The following is a 19347-nucleotide window of genomic DNA, read 5'->3' as shown; positions in this document are numbered from 1 at the left end:
CCAGCCGATATCATCGAGTGATGCAAATATGGCCGCACGACCAGTGGACTGTTCTGGTGATGGTGATGCAACCAAATAGACGGGGTAAGAAACTAAGAAGCTGTATCGTCGAGTAAAGTGTCATGATAAAAGTTCGAGTAAGAAATGGCGGAGGAGCTTCAATTAAGAATCCACACGGAACTGTGCAAAGCGACCGTAGAAAATACCAAGCTGGTTGCAAAGCATTTAAAGATAAATGAAGAGGAATTGAAGGACAAAACGAAGGTTCCGATCATCAATAAAATCGCTAATGTTATCGAGAAAGAGTTAACAGGTGTGGAGTAAGAGGAAAAAGTGACTTTTCTCCAAGCTATCGTTGAGATACTGGATGCACTCCACCGCCACTCGAAGATGTTAAAGAATATAAGAGTGAGTTTATTTTTTTAAAAGAAAGAAATCGAAGAACTTAAGCTTCTTCACAAACAGAAAACCACGGAATCGGAGAGTAAAGTAGATTGTGCTAAGGTCAAGCAGGAGTTAAATTCACAGTCAGGTGATGGCATGACATCCCCTTTGCATTCTCTTATTGAATCCACGAGTGTACTTCGACGTCAATTTAAGATTACTGGCCAGATTGTGGATCCAGACCAAGCTGATAAATTGAATTACAGTTCACTACGGAAACAAATTGAAACGGGTGTTGAACAAAAGTACAACGAGCATGAGATTGTGGTTGGAGTGATTCGCACCATCAGTCCTGGGTTAGTTTTAAGAAGTTATCTGGAATCCTTTAAGGATCTGTCACTTGACTGCCTGAAGAAGATTCTTCGTAGTCATTATGGGGTTAAGAGTACTGCAGAATTGTACCAGAGTTTAGCATCCATCTGTCAAGATGGGAAAGAAACACCTCAAGCATTCGTAATGCGAGCCCTCGACTTGAGACAGAAGATACTCTTTGCAAGCCAGGAAGGGTAAGACCCATTGAAGTATGATACTGGTCACGTCCAGCAGCTCTTTCGCAGAACCGTTGAGACTGGCCTCCAGGATGACAGCATTAGAACTAAGCTCCGGCCATTCTTAAACAATCCAGTAGTTGAGGATGAAGAACTAATTCATGAGCTCAACCTCGTAGTCTCAGCCGAGGAAGAAAGGATAAAGAAACTGAGAAACCAATCGAAAGGTAAATCACCTACAGTGTCCCAGATCGGTAAGGAATCACCAGGACCAACTAAAGTACCTCCTGGTAAAGTACCGCCCCCAAAAGAGGACCCCAAGTCAACTAACAGTATTAAATCAGAACTTCAAGAACTCAAGGCTGCAGTTGAAGCACTTAAGACTGAGGTTAAGGCTAGGTCTGGGACAACCCCCCAGCCCGAACAAGGGAGAGAAACAGATGGAGCAGCGGAAGAGGACAAGGAAGATGCGAGACGACACCGCGCCCACCCAAATGTTCAAAGTGCCTTGCAAAGGGAGAACAGTGGTGTAATCATTGCTTCAAATGTGGAAGTGGCTATGCCGTTGGTTGCCGTTATGGTGAGTTGTCTGGACAGCGGCCGTTAAACGGAAACCGGCTGCTTGTGCGGGACCAGTAGTAGCCGACATCTCGCATACGTCTCACCAATGTAACTGCTGTGGTAGTGTAGAAATGCAAGTCCCATATCAGCGCTGTTCCCAATGCCAGGTGGTATGGCACTGTTCTCGGAGATGCCAAAAGGAACAATGGCCGAACCACTAGAATATATGCCAGGCTATAAAGGTGCTAACTCAAAGGGAGAATCCCAAATCCGCTGAGACGAAATTTGTGAGCCACCTGACACCAACGCAACATGCTAAGATTATTAACCTTGTTGGAAGAAAGAGCACCGTTAAGTTTCTCTTGAACGATTCCGAAGTATCAGCTCTTTAGGACACTGGGGCTCAGGTGTCAATAATGACGCAGGCAATGCTAGAGGAAACGCTTCCAGGAACAGCAGTGAAAGACATTTCAGAACTAATTAACGTTGGACTTGATCTCACAGCCGCGAACGGAACCAAGATTCCTTTCATTGGTTGGGCAGAGTGAGAGTACGATTTCCATCACCGACAAAGGAGGGACAAGAAGTTCATGTTCCATTTCTTGTTACTGTTGATCGTTTAGAAATGCCAATACTGGGCTTATGGGAGTTACAACTCTAGGAGGAAGTCCTTGTGCATCTTGCTGACCTGTAATTTATTTTCATTTAACGCTGATGTCAACAGGCTGCCTGGCTCCGCTAGCCCCTATGGTTATTCCAGGCAGACAGTACTCTAATTTTGTAAAGTTTATATGAAATATTTCATATATGAACTGCGGTTATAGATGAAAGTGAAGAATGATCATCGCAGTTAATTTTCCAATTTACGCAACTGGAAAGAAGAAGCCTGAAAAAAATCAGGGCTTCAACGGGATTCGAACCCGTGACCTCCGCGATACCGGTGCGATGCTCTACCAACTGAGCTATGAAGCCACACATTGGGAGCGAGGTCGCAATGTGTGGCTCCTCGCTCCCAATGTGTGGCTTCATAGCTCAGTTGGTAGAGCATCGCACCGGTATCGCGGAGGTCACGGGTTCGAATCCCGTTGAAGCCCTGATTTTTTTTTTCAGGCTTCTTCTTTCCAGTTGCTTAAATTGGAAAATTAACTGCGATGATCATTCTTCACTTTCAGTACTCTAATTTTATTATCTATATTTTCTGCAATTAGTACGCGTGAGAGAGAGTACAAATAAAGGTGGTTGTTGTTGTTGTTGTTGTTGTTGTTGTTGTTGTTGTAATACGCGTTTAAGTTAACAAGTGTTTAATTATTTTATATTTCTCCTTGCTCAAAGAGAGGAATTCTGCTTACTTTACACAAATGACGTTAGCTATTTTTGCTTTGGCGTCTATTTCGAAATGAATACTATTGTTACCTGTTCAGTTCAGCTGAAGGATAGTTTAGCACTGATTAACAATCTGAAAAGATCTGCATAATCGTGAACGAAAAAGTTAATTTCATTTTAAGCATTTTTTATAGGCTTATGAAAAAATGTTGTAACCCTTCTATTTTGAATATTAAGCATGCTAATATATGAAAATTAGTCAGTTTATGCAAAAATACTACACATGAAAATGAGAATAACATTGAGACACAAATAAACAAATCTGGCACACAATTTGGACCTTCAAAATGTTTTTTACAGGGGGGACAGCTGTATTGTCAACTTTTACTAGTTTTTAATGGACGTTGTATTTGACGAGGCTGTCGTAAGCAATACTTATGCTCTCTAATATCAGATGTTTTCCACTCTTCAGTAGTTAAAGGTCAAGTCTGACTTAAAGGAGCTAAGTCGCGGCGATTTTGAGTTGTTTTCGCCTGGTGCAAAACTACTTTTCAGTTCAAGGAAACCTGAAAATAGTAGTTCACTAAGCTAGAAAAGAGGCTAAATAAACCATAAAGGGACAAGACTAGTTAACGATGGAGAAGATTGACACGGATTACAAACGACGAACTTGAAAAATTTAGGTTAAACTTTTCAAGATGCGCAAATCGTGACGTTGCTCATTTAACTTCCAGGACATCTGCGAAACACCCAAGTTCTTCACCACAAGAGTCAGACGGACAGACATTGCTCAAGGACGATTGCAGAACTGTTGGTTTGTGGCTGCGTTGGCATCTTTGACAGACGCCGAGGAGTTGTTTGACGCAGTGTGTCCCCCCGATCAAAGATTCGATGAACCCACTTACTGCGGAATGTTCAGATTTAACTTTTGGCGGTTCGGTGAATGGGTGGAGGTTATTATTGATGATTTCCTTCCCACTCACAATGGTAAGCTGTATTACGCTTGTTCAGTTGAGGCGGAAGAATTCTGGATCCCGTTGTTAGAGAAGGCTTATGCAAAGTAAGTTAAGTATTGAGAAACCTTCGAAGTCTTTTAGAGTTTCAGGTTAAAATATTCCAATGATTGTAGTTTACAAAGATAGAAAAGACGCTCACACCGTGACGTCGCTCTTTTTAAAACTGGCCGTTTGTATCCCGTCTATTTTGAAACTGTTCTTCAAGATAAAATCAAGGTATTGATAGACCTGTGCATGCTCTGTGAACTTCTACAAAGCCTGCTACTAGCAATTACCTCTGATCCCTAAAGAACCTCGGAACCTTTCGAAAATGCCAGGTCTTTGTATTCTTGAAAACAATGCAATGAAATAGAAATAAATACAAACTAAATCTACATTGAGTCAATACTGTGGGAAACGTTATGTGTGCCCGGTCACTTTGATTTTCCATCATTTGTTGTTGTTGTTGTTGTTGTTTTTGTTGTTGTTGTTGTTTTGTTTTGTTTTGTAGTGTTTGTTTTTTTTTGCATTGTTTATAGCGTTCAACACGCTTTTCTTGGATCATTGAAAAGCCCAACAGACGCATAGATTATCGCGGATACTATAGGAAACTCATAGGTCTCTTATCCTCAAATCACGTTTCAGTTCTAATATGAGTTTCCTTGAGTGAGTGTTAGATTAGACTGAGTCTTTTGTTATTGCAGAGTTTGTGGATCCTACGAGGCCATGGGCTTAGGACGAATAAGTGAAGCTCTACAAGATTTCACTGGAGGCCTTATCGAGACGATCAACTTACAAACGTCTCTACCTGAGGGCTCACTAGATGTGAATAAAGTTCTACAAAAGGCGCACGAGCGGAACTCGCTGATGGGTGCCTCAGTAGAGGTAAAAGAATTTTGCCCAAAGGATGTAGGCGTGCAAAGAATAAGTTCGTTGGGTCATTGAATAAAATACAAACCGACAGATCGTTGGGCTTTTTTACTGGCGTTTCTTCGTGAAAAGATAGAATGACCAAGCCCTCCCTTCCCCCCATTGCCTCTTGGAGCAATTGGAAACGAATAAAAACAATGTCACAGTCAAAAAAAGCTGTTAAAATAGAGGAGGGAAAAATACAGTTTCCAGAGAGGAACTACTTGACTGGAAATTTAACTGCATGCAAGTGATATTTGAGGACGGCATGCCATGAATCCGCTTTTCACCCTTACCCTGCGATTTAAATCCAGCTAATGTAATAATTGACTGTTAATCCATGATGATTTTTAATTGATTTTCTCGTTTTTGTCTATTTACTGTAGACGAGTGCACAAACCATTTCGGAAAGATTACCAAATGGACTTATAACGGGACATGCGTATTCGATAACAGGCTTTGCCAAGGTAACTCCTCACTAACGCGTCATGGAAATAATTGCTCACAATGCAGGCGTTTCTCACAGGTCTCAATGCAATTCTTTAAGTGTAGCTTGCTGCTTAACTTGGTTACCATCATGTTGCATGCAGATCCTCTTTGTTGATTACACACTGAATAGGCTGAGTGAGTTTACAAAAACAAAACTGACCGTCGCAGTTAAACTGGACTGACTGAAATGCACTTGTTTTTTAGTTGCCTACTTTCCTCTTTACGGTCAATTCTATTTCCTCCCTCTCACATATGCCTTTTGCCATTCACAGGTTAATTTACCTACTTTGCGCGGACTGAAGCTAATTCGTCTCCGCAATCCTCATGGCGATAGCTCAGAATGGGTGGGAGCTTGGAGTGACGGGTGACAATCACTTTTAATTAATTTTCAGAACAAACGAGGAAGGGCCAACGCAGTCGAATCTCCCTTTAGCTTGTAATATAAACTTGGAGAAAGAAACTCATTTTAGGGCCAAACATTAATATTGACCAATGCCGAAGTTGTTCTCTAAAAGCCGCAGGGTGATAAAAGGAAACCTGCCGGCAATACGATGAACTTGCAATCCTGCAGTGCTCTGCTTTTGCTTGCGTTTGGATTTACCAATAATTACGAATTGCACTGGCTTGAATTGTAATCTTTTCGTCACAAAAGAATTGTTACGGCTAAACTGCAACTGTGTCTGAGTATAGATGGCTATTAGTCTTTAACTTTTTATAGTAGTTCTTACCCAGTTTTATTAAGAAGAAAACTGATGTGCTTCTAGAAACGGCTACCATTAGCCTTCATTTGGAATATTCAGCAAGACTAAATTCAATTCAGCTAGCCTTAACTAGCTAGTCGGTAGCATTTTAATATAATACATAAAGTGGCTTCAGCCATTCTTGTTTCATCTCGAACTTTTCTAACGTGCACATCCCAGGTCTGAAGAGTGGTATCAATTATCATCAGAGGAAAGAAAAAGACTAAACCTTGTGTTTCTCGATGACGGAGAATTTTGGTGAGTGCAATTTTCTGACCTGTAGAAGTGTTTTAGTTGACTGGGTTCAGAGTTGTCGGCCTGATATTGAGGTGAAGCCTCCACAACTTGGAGCTTAGCTTCAAATAAACTGTTAAAGTGCTACTATGATCAAATTTTTTTTTTTCATGGGTTTTTTAGGTGTATCATATAGGATTCCGGGAAAGAATAAAAACGCATTTTACCGTTTGCAAATATCTCGATCAGTGCCGGGGATACAAATTGGCTGAGATATCTTTTTTCATCAAATTTGACGTCAACACATGACTGATTTTGCATATTTTAAAAGATTGATTATCAAAGAGATATTTGAAAATAGCAAACAGCATTGTCCTTTTCATACAGACTACCTGTTTGTGTTTTAAAATTATTTAGATATGAAAGATGCGGATTTCAATCTTTTATATCAGTAATTGTCTATTCATAGGATGACAGTGGAGGATTTCCAGGTGAATTTCACACGAATAGACATATGCATGCTTACCCCAGACAGTGTTTTGGAAAAGAACGAGAAAAAATCATGGAAAATAAGACGAGTGAAAGGCCGGTGGCAGGCTGATGCTACAGCTGGTGGCTGCAGGAACTTTATTTATACTTACCACATCAATCCTCAAATAAGGTATTGAGAGAAATACATGTCCCCGTGAAAACATGATCCGGTGGTTGTTAAACCTCAGGGTTTGAACTTTGTTTAACAAAAGCAAAATGACAAAAATTATAACACGCTATTAGAAAAAGAGCGCAGTTAAGAAAATCATCAATGTTAGAGTCATTACCAATTGTTTTGAATTCTTCGAAAGTTGTCATAACTAGAGAAATTTCTAAGCCAAATACATCTGCAACTCCAATGCAAGTACGCGATCAGTTTCCAGTTGTAAAATTAGTGTGCTTCGCTATAGCTTGCGAAGGCGTATCTTTTTGACGGGAATGTGCCAATGTGTAACATACCTGACGTACGAACCAGCAATTCTTCCATGGTCTTCCATCGTCAGATAGACTCTGGAAGAGAAAACCAAAAAGTGCCTTTGAGGAACAGCACAAATTAAAACTGTACTTTAGGTTTTGATCGGCAGCAGGTAGTAGTTGGCTGGATTTAGCCTTCCGTAATTATGAAGTTTTGTTATGTTTAACAGGATTCAGTTACAAGACCCCGATGAGGACGATGACGAAGATCGCTGTTCAATTGTAGTTTCACTCATGCGCATTGATCGAAAGAGAACACCAGCTAACGAAAGTCGACCTTCTATTGGGTTCGCTATCTATAAGGTGACTATGAAACTGTTGCTTAGTGAAAGCAACTGTGCTCTGTAGATGTAAAACGAGCATTTCGCGGATATTTTTCCAGAGGACTTTTAAGTTTATTAATTAAGTAACTGTGTTCAGTTTGTTACTTGTAAGCGTGAGACGTTACAATGTAACGTCTAGTGTTATATTTGAAATATTTGTTTATTTATTTACAGTGTCCCCAATTAGCACATTAGTGCTAAATACATCGACACTTAACTAAAGTGATTATTATTAGTTATTGTTATTGTTGTTGTTGTTATTGTTATTGTTATTGTTGTTGTTGTTATTGTTGTTGTTATTGTTATTGTTATTATGAGACAAAGGAAAAGTTCTGACTCCCCGACGGAAATGCAACCCGTCACATTCCTCACACTTCTCACTGAGCCACAGGGAGATTGGTACCGAGCTTGCCCATTTAGCCACATCCTTGGGACATGCTTGTTCCACTCTTTTCCAAGATGGTCATGACCTAGTGCTCCCAGAAGGCTTATGGGAACAGCTCATTTTTGAGTTGCCCTACGCCCCTCTATCAAAGCGAGGCTTGGTGCACAACCATTCATGTGAAAATGCGTTTAATTTGCATGCAAATGAAATCTTATTTTCATATGAAAGGATGAGCACCAAGACTCGCTTTGAGAAAGAAGCAAAAGATTATTCGGAAATAGCCTATTGTTTTTTGCAGACTATTTTTCAGTCCAGCAGTTTCCCTCTCCTCCCACTCCCCGAGCAATGTTGAGACTAAACAACCAAACTGAATTTTTCAGTGCGATTTTTTTGCCAGTTAATGTGGTTTAATTTCTTCGTTAATGCTAGGTACCAGAAGACTTGCGCAACTCCAAGGAGCGTTTTGACAGGCGGTTTTTCGAGGCTACTAAGGCAACAGCCATGACAAACTCCTTTACTAAGCTAAGAGAGATCAGCTCTAGATACTCACTGCCACCAGGAGAGTACGTCTTAGTCCCATCCACGTTTCACCCACGACAAGAAGCTGAGTTCCTTTTAAGCATATGCTCGGAGAAACCGCATGAGGCACGGTTAGTAATCGTGATTTTTGTCTGTTTGTTTGTTTGTTTGTTTGTTTTTTTGACTAACCTATATTCCCTGTGCTGAGAAATTTTAGTTTTGAGTTCCAATATTTTCCCGATGTAGTTGTCATATGCGTAGCTCAGTAACGTATTTATTTAAAATTAAACATGATCAAAGCAATTTGACAGAAGCGTGAGATATTAAGTAGTTGTTAATCGAGAGCGAGATCTTTGCAGGAAAACCTCAAACTAAGGTTTTGCGATGTAGGCCGAGTGTAAGGGAAAAGACCGACCGTTCAAGTTTGCTAGCAGTTTACTATATAGCAATTGTTTTGCCGAAGATAATTGAGGTGGAAGTAGTTAAATTTATAAACGCACTTTTAAAATTTTTCTCACATCAATGGATTTCTTTTCAATCTTTTTTCCAAACCCCTCAACATTATTAGGGAAATAATATAAAGGAAATTCCGTCTAAAAATGCTTTTATTTTGCTTAGAATCGAAGTGGAAATCGAAACTGAATTTTTCTGTAGTGTTTTCATCTTAAGACGACGAAACAAAGTTCATCAACGTGAAAAGTGAACTGATCAGCATGACACGAGCGTGGGACAAAGGATCCCCGACAAGAGTCCCCGACAGGAATTGAACCCGTGACCTCCAGAATACCGGGTGGGCACTCTATCCACTGAGCTACGAGAACTCATGGAGAGCACGGTCATTTAACTGAGTTCATATGTGACAGGCGTCCTGCCCACTGCTAGGATCAGCACTGTCGAAGTCATCGTGTCATGTTGATCAGTTCACTTTTCACATTTCATTACACAAATTTCATCAACGTGAAAAGTGAACTGATCAGCATGACACGAGCGTGGGACAAAGAATCCCCGACAAGAGTCCCCGACAGGAATTGAACCCGTGACCTCCAGAACACCGGTTGGGCACTCTATCCACTGAGCCAAGAGAACTCATGGAGAGCACGGTCATTTAACTGAGTTCATATGTGACAGGCGTCCTGCCCACTGCTAGGATCAGCACTGTCGAAGTTATCGTGTCATGTTGATCAGTTCACTTTTCACATTTCATTACCGAGCTTAAAATTCACCATATTTATTCATTTAAAGTTCATCAACGTTGTTTCTAAGAATCCGACGGGGATTGTCCCACGGACATTACGAGGAATTGCTAATGCCCTACTAAGAAAAGAGAGCAAGCGATGTCAAAACCGTTGCGTTTATTGAACTAGCAGCAGCTACATAAAGGTAGTAAGAAATGAACCATGAAGAGTCAGAATTTCAAGAAAAAAATGTTGTATGCACAGCTTTGAATGGCTTTTAGTGCCTTAAAAATAGCCAATCAAAACACGCTTTATATCGGCTTCTAACACCAGCCACATAATAATTCTACGTAATACATACTTTGAACCAATAACGATCGGATATAACTAAAGAAAGGTTTCTACACAGTTGAATAAAATTCTCCTTTTTTGCAGTTTTATTGAATTTCCCTTGTCATATTTCGTGTTATTGACAGGCCATTTCCTACGCGAATACGGCACAAGATTGTTTCATGTGTTCTAACATAGCTCCCCTGCAAGTCGGGATTACATGGGGCTAGCTCCCAAAGGGAGCGGGCATGTCCTGTGCGATACATTTGTGTCTTCAAGTGTTTCAAAATCCTGTCAACATTGCTTCAAAAACTCATGGTTTTGTAGTGAACAGTTCTCCATCTTTCTCCTCCTCTCGTTTTGCAGTGAAATTGACGTGGAAACAAAAATAGTGACTGTACCAAAGGTTTGTCGAGTTTAAATGGTTATGGGTTAATAAACGAATACAGTTAAGGACGAAGGCCATCCAGGAAAATGTCGTGCAAAGTTGAGAAAAGGCGCCACTAAGGCGGGTCTGAGTGTCCCACATCCCGTCAAAAATTAACGATTTCCTACTCGATATAATAATATCCCATGTCCCATTCATTCCTCTCCCCCCCCCCCCCCCCCCAAATATCCTGTATTCCGTTAAATATTCACCCAAACAGCCTGGGAAAGGGGATTTGATCACAATTTGGGGCTGGGAAATGGGATTAATCCCGCCACCCTTCATCATGGGTCCTCAATGCTTGCTTTGCATCACAGTTGCAAATAATCGAACGACGTTCATAGGTTAGTTTAATCCTCTGCATTTTATAAGTGTTTGTTTCTTTTTCTTTCAGCTAGCAAAATAAGCTGATTGTGTCACTGCTGTATGTTGCCTTCTTTCGTCCTAAAATTGATCATAACTGATTTTTTTTATTTCTTCCTTTAAGCCTTTAGTTTTGTCAGAGGAGGCCGTGGACATCGACAAGCAGTTTTGGAAAACATTTCAGAAATTTTCAGGAGAGGTTTGTGAAGGCGTTTGTCTTTGTTTCCAGAGATGGCAAAAAATAACCTAAGGAAATATATCGGGAAATATGGCGAGGAAGACATCCAGCCCTTTTGCCGTGCAATATTACGTTTCTGACTTATGTATGTTACTTTCGGCAGTAACCCCCGCTCTGGGTTTCTCTGTTTACGCATTTTCATACAGTAGGCATTTTTTCAAAGTAACGATGCTTTCCTAGGACGTTCCAACTTTATTAGCATTCGCTCACTTTCCTACTCGACGATAAAACACCTCTTGGCTTCCTCCATCTTGCAACTGACTGGTCACTTCAATTTACAGGATGGAGAAATTGATCAATATGAACTACAGGAAATCTTGAGCCTGGAGTTTGCCAATTGTAAGTATTGAAGCTATTCAAATGTTCTTTGGCTGAAAATTAGAATTAAAAACATGTGTTGTTGAATGTTTATAGTCGTCAATGCGCTTGACTAAAACTAGCTAGTTCTCTGACATGCCACTTAAACTGAAAGAAACAAATATTTCGAATAAACACATCAGAGCTCCACTCGATAATGGTGATGGGCTATAACAGGCTAAAAGCCTGATAATGCAAACTGGGCCACTGTTTTCTATGTTTTTCATACTCACCGTCTCTTGTTTTACCTTGCATTTCAGTGGTTAATTCTACCTCGTTTAGTCTGGAAGCTTGTAGGTGAGATTTCACTGTAATCAGCTTATATTGAGCGAGAACACATACTGGCCAGTACTTGGTAGATCAGTTCATCACCACCACCACCACCACCACCACCACCACAACCACCATCACCATCACCATCACCATCACCGTCACCGTCATCGTAATCGTCATCGTCATTATCCTCCTCCTCATCATCATCACTATCATCACATCACCAGTCTCCTTGTGGAGAATAATTTCAAGCGCGATTTGCTTAGGCGTGAACAGAAAAATGCCTTTTAGGGTAAATCCACCTGACCAATATCACAAACCATGCTATATATATTATAGTAAACTTGACTGTGACTTTTGTTTTCCTTAATTTCAACAGGAGTATGATCGCCATGTTTGATGTATCCTTTTATTAAGGATTTATTAAAAATGTAATAAATGTTTTTAAATAAATACTGAAAGTAAAAAGAAAATGCAAAATGAAGAAATGGCACACATAAAGCTAACCTCTAAGCTTGCACGCCCCTGCTTACAAGTGTTATCATTCCTCTGATATTTTTGAAATTTGTAAAAGAAAACCACAAATATGCTGTCGCGATAATATCAAGGTTCATCAGGCAAGTGAGAACTTGAGAGTCTTCGAAGTCTTCCAGGTGACCGGCAACCACACAAATGTTATGCACCAAGTTTGTACATCGATCCACTGTGTCCTAGTCACATTTTGAGTCACGCTATCCGAATACTCATAAAATCACCAGAAAGTGAAGGTAAAACAATTTTCAAAGGGAACATGCCCTCTCCCAGACCATCCTGGATGTGCGCCGCCTTGCAAGCCCACAATTCTTTAAAAAGCTGGCTTCACCGCTGAATGGACGAACCAACCAACCAACAAAGACACTCAAACCTGTCATGAGTAGTTTTCAGAAGGTTCCGCATGTAAGGTGCTTTTGCGCTTTGTGAAAGTGCGCGCATCGTCGTGCTTTTGCTTGAAAAAGATAACGCTCTGAAGTTTCAAGGGAATTTCTTGAGGTTAATTGTGTCAATCAATGTCATAGTCTGTTCCTGTGCTGAAGTAAATCAGTTCCATTGGTAGCTTGTCGCACGCGACGTATTTCAATGCTAACAAAAACAGTTCTTGTGAAGGTAACACTGAAGATCAATGACAACTAAAATGAACACACTTAATGGACTGTTTAAAGATAGACAAAACTGGAGCACTGGGATACCAAGAGTTCAGGGCGCTGTGCATGATACTACGCCAATGGAAGGTCAGTCAATACGGCGTTTTTATTCAGTTGAAAAGCAACTCCTCTTAGCTGCGACATTTAGCAGATGTAAACATGACTTATAAGGTGACTTACTGACTGACTGACTGACTGATTGGTCTTCCTACTGACCGATCGATTTATCGACTGACTGCCGGGCTGACTGATCGCTCAACCGAACGATCGATAACTAACTGATTGACTGACTGACTGACTGAAACGAACTATAAGTGAGTAACTGACTGACTGACAGATTGCCGGACTATGTATAATTGCGTGTGTCTGTCTGTCTGTCTATCTGTCTGAATATGTGTCTGTCCACCTATCCATCTATTGTCTTCTCTATTTCTCCTATCAGGACGTTTTCCATCGTTTTGACAAAGATCAAAGTGGACTCATGAACCTCTTTGAGCTTCGCGATGCTCTCAGTGCGTTAGGTAAGACAGTTACTATTTTTATGTTAGTTAAATTTTGCATTGATTTTTCTTTTCTTTATCCTTAGTTTTTTACGTGTGACTCTGCAAATCTTTCTTCTTTTGTAGGTTATCGACTCAGCAACACAGCTCTTAGTTCCATCCATGTGCAGTATCACAACAAGAAAGGAACCATCCCATTCGACATATTTATACAGATTTTAGTGCGGGTGATAATGATGTTTGGTAAGCTAAACCGACCGATTTAGCATTTTCATCGGAGTGCTGATATAAAAGAGTATTTATGAATTATTTTATCTGCTTCGCAGGAGAGAAAGTCTCTTGAAACTGATTGGTCAGTTTCGCCATGATGTTATTGGCTGTTTCGACTTTGTGTTTAGGATTGGTCAGTTTAATACTGTTAGTCAATTGCGTCGGTTTTGCCTTGTGGTTGAAATTTGACTGTCGGTTTTGTTAAAATGAAAAAGTCAACCTCGAATTTGGACTTTTCACGAACCGTTATAGTCAATAAAATTGCAGCAAATCTAACGAATCAGTTCAAGAAAATAGTGTCCAAATGAAAAAAAGATGATCTTCATGTTACTAAATAAATGTTGCGTTTACGAATATGATGCAAGCGTATTAAAGCGCAAGCCCAACATCAGAGGAACGCCTTAAATCTCACCATTAACTGGCCACCAGAATCTGCTCATCTAAACGGGTGATCGTACCACAGGGTTCATGAAAAGGGCATATAATTCATGAAGAATATCTCACGGCTTGCTTGTCGAGCTAAAAGAAGTCTGCATGCCGAGATCAAATAAATAAAAGATAAAGGTGTAGGTGTCCCACTTATTCCGAGTATTGACTGAAATTATCTTATTATTGTTAGGTAATATATCACACACTAGACCGCCGAGACCAATGATACATCAGAATTTTTTCCTTCCTTACGTCCAAGAGTCAACTTAAAATATTTCTCGGTGACAGAAAAAAATGATGTTGTTCTACTTACTTTGCAATCTATTTTGATCGAGGGAAAAAGGATGTGACTGAGAGTGAATAAACGAATCTGCAAAATCGTATTTTAACGAACTCCCAGTGCAGTTACTATGAATCCCCACAAACCTGTCAACCAGTTGCGCCCTTCTGTTTCGTTTGAAGCCTTTTTATTATATTAGAGACAGAGGGAGAGGTGTTGATTGAGAGATGTTTAATTGTTTCTTTTACAGATTTTTCATTGAGTTTTTATGCACATGCTCTTTTTTAGAACCTCTTGACAGGGGAGTGGCTAGGATCGTGGACAGCAATACGCCACTTATTCCAGGGGAGGTACGCCACTGTTAACTGGTAATTTATAGGGGGATTCTTTGATTGCAATTTTTGCCTCAGTAATGTAAGCCATCCAGTTTCCGATCAAGCTATAAAAATATCATTCCTGGCATGATATTGAAAAGGTATAGCACGAGTAACAAAATTACTGTGCCAAGGAATTGGAGGTGATGTAGCAATTTAATACTTTTTAAGTTAAGCTCACCATCAACTCGATTGGCAATGAATCAAGTCTAGAAATACCCAAAGTTTGGACCGTCGAGCGTCTGAACATTTCCGACGCTATAGACACGGGTTAAGAAACTCAAAGCTTTACAAAGAATGCATGAACTTGTTACCACTTTTGTCATCCAGAAATTTTGCAGTTCTTGAAAGCTAATTTTTAATATTACACCCAATGCAAAGAGCTTAAGATTTCATCATCTACTAAGTTTTATTAGCTTTTTAACTGTCTGGTTCCAATTTACATCTAACATGATGTCCCCTTAACGGAAAGGCGTATGCTAGTAAGGCAAAATGTCAACAACTAACAGCAGCCAAGATCACCCTATATTGACACAAAGAACGAAATTTAGGGCTAGTTTCAACTTCACACTTTTCTGCGCCATATTTGTATAGGACAAGGAGATGAAGGAGGCGGAGGAGGTGGTGCTGGTAGCGGAGAAGAAGAATCAGGAGAAAGAGGATCGGATGAGGTTGGCAACCTCGTCATTCTTGCTAGAGGAAGAGGAGGAGACGGACAAGGAGGAGGAGAAAAAAAGATCATCCTTCTTTCAGGAGGTACGTTGACTTATTGGGTCGTGCGAATATCAAACTTGATTTAATTATGCTTCAGTGGCACAGCAACGCGGATAGCACAGTTGAAAGCGCGGCCGTTGAGCTTGAAGCTGGCGGAGTTTGACGGTAGTTCTGCATCGGCTAGTCAAGTTTGTATGTCTTTTTACGTTGGCAAAGATGTAGAATCATTGGTTAAATCATTTCTCATTTTTCTGACTTATTATATCGAAGAGCCCTAGCGGATCAATGACAAAGATGCAAGTAAACGTTGAGATGGACGACCTAAAAAAGGAAAAGGACCATCCAACAATTAAATTTGTACAGCCCAATAGGAAAGGTTGGTGGATAGTCTGCATATTTCTAAGTTGCCTTAATTAACCCAGCACTGAAATGTTTTTATTTCTGTATCACGGCATTCACGAGTAAGAAATCATTGCCATCTGAGGTTAGGCTTCCAATTAAAAGAGTCAACATAATTAATTTATTAACGAGACAAATGGACGAATAAACAAAGACATGCCCTTCAAAAATTCCTGATAATATCATTTACCATGAAGTGACACAAACAAAAAACTGTAAAATAAAAAACTTAATTTAATTTGCAAATTTTCAGCTGAAAAATATCAAGTCTCATGAATGTTTTTAAAGTAGGTAACGATAATGGCGATGGCGAGGGCAATGGTGATAACAATGGCAAGGGCGACGCCGACGGTGATGGTGACGATGATGGCAACAGGAATGGTCATGCAAGAGCCCATGGCAATGCAAAGGGTAATTGTACTCAGTGATGAGGAATGTACCTATAAGTTCTTATGTGGCTGTTAGGCCGAGCATTTAAACATTTGAAACAAATATGCCAAATTTAAGTAACAAGGTAACGACAGTCTCTGTTCCTTGAACTATCCAAAACATTTCCACATAGAACATATCCTTGCTTCCAGGTTTGATTTTTTTGCGGAGCAACAAACTCTGCCATTTTTTTTTCCCCGCGCTGCCGGCCAGCAAGCGCTACGGACCAGTGATGTAGCCGTTCGTTGGGAGGAGGATAAACAACCCTACTCCCAAAACGGCTGGAAATCGAGCCTAGCACTGAATTTAGCCATAGTTAGTCTCCCTTACTAACTATGATTTAGCCTGCGAAAACAGCCCCCTTCTTCACGCCACTCGCTCTGGGAGCGAAGAAGGACGGCTATTTTCGCAGGCTAAACTGAACTGGGTCCAAGGGATTTAACGGTGTGGGCGTTTAACGGAGGTTTTGTCAGCGTTAAGCGGCTAGACTGCGTAGCATCGGCTCTGACTTCCACTGATCACATGTTGATCCATCACCTCCGCAATGTTCCAGTACCCAGTCACACTCTAGGTTGGGGAGAGGCAATGTGACAGTGAACGCTGCATGGTGTTGCTCAGAACCACAACTGACGTAAGGACCACAGTGAGCCAGAGCTCAAACTCAGACTTCTCCAGTCGCGGATGTAGAGTAGACTACACAATCCATCTCTCTTATTTGTTCTCTTGCTTGCAGAAAATCTAATAAAAATCATAGAAAGAGGAAATATTGACGAGATCACTCAGGAACTGACACCAAAAGCAATGGCAAAGTGTGGCAGAAACGCGTTACTTGTTGCAATGGAGGTATGTTGAAGGAGTTTATCACAATGTCTGGATATGAACAGCGAACTCACTTTCAGTTTAACATCAAACTAGACAAAACATAAAAAATGAAACACATCTTTATTTAAGAAAAATCTTTACTACCTGGATTAGTGTTAACCAGCTTTCGAAAAATTCGGCCGTCGGTGAAGAGAGACGTACTGTGTGAGTTGGAGTAAAGTGTATTATACAATACGATGATCCGAATTAGGGCTCGAACCCAGAACCGCTCGATCCGGAAGCCAACGCTCCTCCACTGTACAAATAATACAGTAAAACACTTTGAATGCTTAATTATGAGGAAAGAGACGATGGTGCTTCCAAAAACAGCTGAATCCATGGATGTGTATTAGCATGCTAAATTGTGCAACTTTGAGTGACGAAACTTCAATTTTTTTTTTTTTTTTTCTGACGATCAATTTTGAATTCGCGCTTACTCGTGAAATCCCATTTTGAATCGTGCCATTAGGTACTCTTAATTTTTCCCTTAAACAGAGACGTGAAAATTTCATGCCGGGGAAATATATGTATTCAGATATTTTTCGTTTAGTGTACATACTTGATGTTACTGAACAGCTTCGCTAGACGTAAACAACTGAATGATATGCGCCGTGTTTTCTCATAAGACATACAATGTGTTTTTAAGGCGAATTCTAAGCTTCGCAGTTTGGCAAAGGAGAAAGGTCCGGGGGCAGAAGAGTTTGCGAAGATGGCTAGCTCAGTGGACGAGTTTACTTCGTGTTTACTCGACCCTCTGAAGTCCAACATGGAAGCGCGTCATGTACTTGGGGATTCTTTAGATGACCTAATGGATGCTGGGATTGACAGGCAGCAAAAGACGGTAGGCGGCTTTGTAGGTCATGTAGAACAGATCATTCGTAGATAGGAACTTTGAACCACATCTCACATAACAGTCCTCGATATACTCCGCTTACATTTCCATTAACTAACATATTGCTCTTTAAAATTTCTGCTTTTACATTTCGTCTTTATACTCCCCTAACAATATTTGCAATAGTGATCCATACCATCCATAAAATGCAACATTTAGTACACAGAAAGCAAGTCGCTACGTTAAACAAGACCTGCGAGATTAATTAGGTAACTAAAAGCAAATGCCAGAAATGCTAGGCATTCTTTATGAACTTATCGCTCCTACAGTTATAACTTTCTCATCGATTTTTCAGTTTTTTGCACATCCGGTAATTTTTAGCTTGATGAGTGATAAATGGCTGGGAAAGTTTGGCAGAATGAAGAGATGTTCGTGGCTGTCACTGCAAGGCTGGCTGTGGATTATGCTGCACATCTGGTGCCTGTTTGATTTAGTGATGTTTCCGTTTCTCTTCGCTGTGTTTTACATCAAGCACCTCAGGAACAAAAACAAACTGAAAGACAAAGGTATGAAGAAAGACTCATACTCTGAATCAAGTACACTTTTCAACCCGAGGTTTGTCGAAAAACATGTTTGTGCTATGTTTCTGTCGTCTTGGGTCATTGGTTGTACAATTCAGGAATAACATTTCTTTTATTTCTTTCACCGAACATGTTAACTTTGAAAAACGAAAACCTGTAACTTAGGCTTCCAGAAAAACTTTCCCTAATGTTCCTACTTCTGACTGAGCCATCCTTTATCGAGGGTGTACTGGGATCTATCCTAGTCTAGATCTGTTTCACGAGGACGCAAGCAACATAAAATCGCGGGATACTGAACAAATGCAGTGAGGTGGGGTGGGTCAAGAGAAAATAAACGAGGTCGACCTCGCGCTCAGTGCCCGTTCTATTGCGCTCTCTACTTAGGCCGGGTGCACTTTTGGTTAAGTAAACTTTGCCCTCCCAATAGCTTCAAACAACACTGTGCGTCATCTTCCAATTTAGGAATAGAGATTGCTTTTTTGATAAATGCAACTTCGAAGAATGCTGTCAAAGCCTTCAACCTGATGACAAGATCCATAAGGGAATTCGTCGACAAACATGGAGATGACAACACCAAATATCAAGTTGTTATTCACGGAGATAATTCCTCTCCAAGAAAAATGTGCTCTAAGAGTGACATTGACAAATTAGAACTCAAAAGAGGAACTACAAAGATTCCCGCCCTTCATGAAGACCTTAAGAACGCTGATTTCCTAATTCGCAGCTCCAAGAGGAAGTCAGAGAAGGTAACAAAGTGTGATTGCTATTTAATTGTAAATATGGATTGCTGCCTTTAATTTTGCTTACAGTTACTAAGTAAAATAATTACAATTAGTTCAAACACCGGTCGGTGGGCCAGCCGGTGCGATCCAGTTTAAATAATCTCACAAAAAATTCCATGGATCATTTCATCATATAG

The 19347-nt window shown here is 40.4% G+C and overlaps 1 protein-coding gene across 6 annotated transcripts in view; it reads left to right on the top strand.

Annotated features, from left to right (window-relative positions):
• Positions 1-19347, top strand: part of LOC145479398 (uncharacterized) — a 47647-nt gene that overhangs the window by 15838 nt on the left and 12462 nt on the right. For 5 of the 6 annotated variants that reach the window (XR_014048419.1, XM_081457758.1, XM_081457756.1 and 2 more), the window contains 24 exons: positions 3551-3876; positions 4516-4696; positions 5107-5187; positions 5482-5573; positions 6130-6207; positions 6653-6844; positions 7359-7491; positions 8326-8546; positions 10287-10326; positions 10835-10909; positions 11230-11287; positions 11566-11602; positions 11958-11979; positions 12778-12846; positions 13202-13280; positions 13386-13502; positions 14527-14588; positions 15207-15368; positions 15597-15702; positions 16014-16136; positions 16888-16997; positions 17662-17856; positions 18203-18413; positions 18891-19174. Coding sequence is in view for 5 of the 6 variants with exons in the window: in XM_081457758.1 (XP_081313884.1) it covers positions 3551-3876; positions 4516-4696; positions 5107-5187; positions 5482-5573; positions 6130-6207; positions 6653-6844; positions 7359-7491; positions 8326-8546; positions 10287-10326; positions 10835-10909; positions 11230-11287; positions 11566-11602; positions 11958-11979; positions 12778-12846; positions 13202-13280; positions 13386-13502; positions 14527-14588; positions 15207-15368; positions 15597-15702; positions 16014-16136; positions 16888-16997; positions 17662-17856; positions 18203-18413; positions 18891-19174 (3054 nt within the window). In the remaining variant the exon portion in view is untranslated. The remainder of the gene's footprint in view (positions 1-3550; positions 3877-4515; positions 4697-5106; positions 5188-5481; positions 5574-6129; positions 6208-6652; positions 6845-7358; positions 7492-8325; positions 8547-10286; positions 10327-10834; positions 10910-11229; positions 11288-11565; positions 11603-11957; positions 11980-12777; positions 12847-13201; positions 13281-13385; positions 13503-14526; positions 14589-15206; positions 15369-15596; positions 15703-16013; positions 16137-16887; positions 16998-17661; positions 17857-18202; positions 18414-18890; positions 19175-19347) is intronic. The other variant, XM_081457759.1, reaches the window with a different exon arrangement.

Source organism: Orbicella franksi, chromosome 2 (assembly GCF_964199315.1).
Source record: "Orbicella franksi chromosome 2, jaOrbFran1.1, whole genome shotgun sequence".
NCBI lineage: Eukaryota > Metazoa > Cnidaria > Anthozoa > Scleractinia > Merulinidae > Orbicella > Orbicella franksi.
Note: the sequence above shows the minus strand (reverse complement) of the source record. Positions and strands in the feature narration are given on the sequence as shown.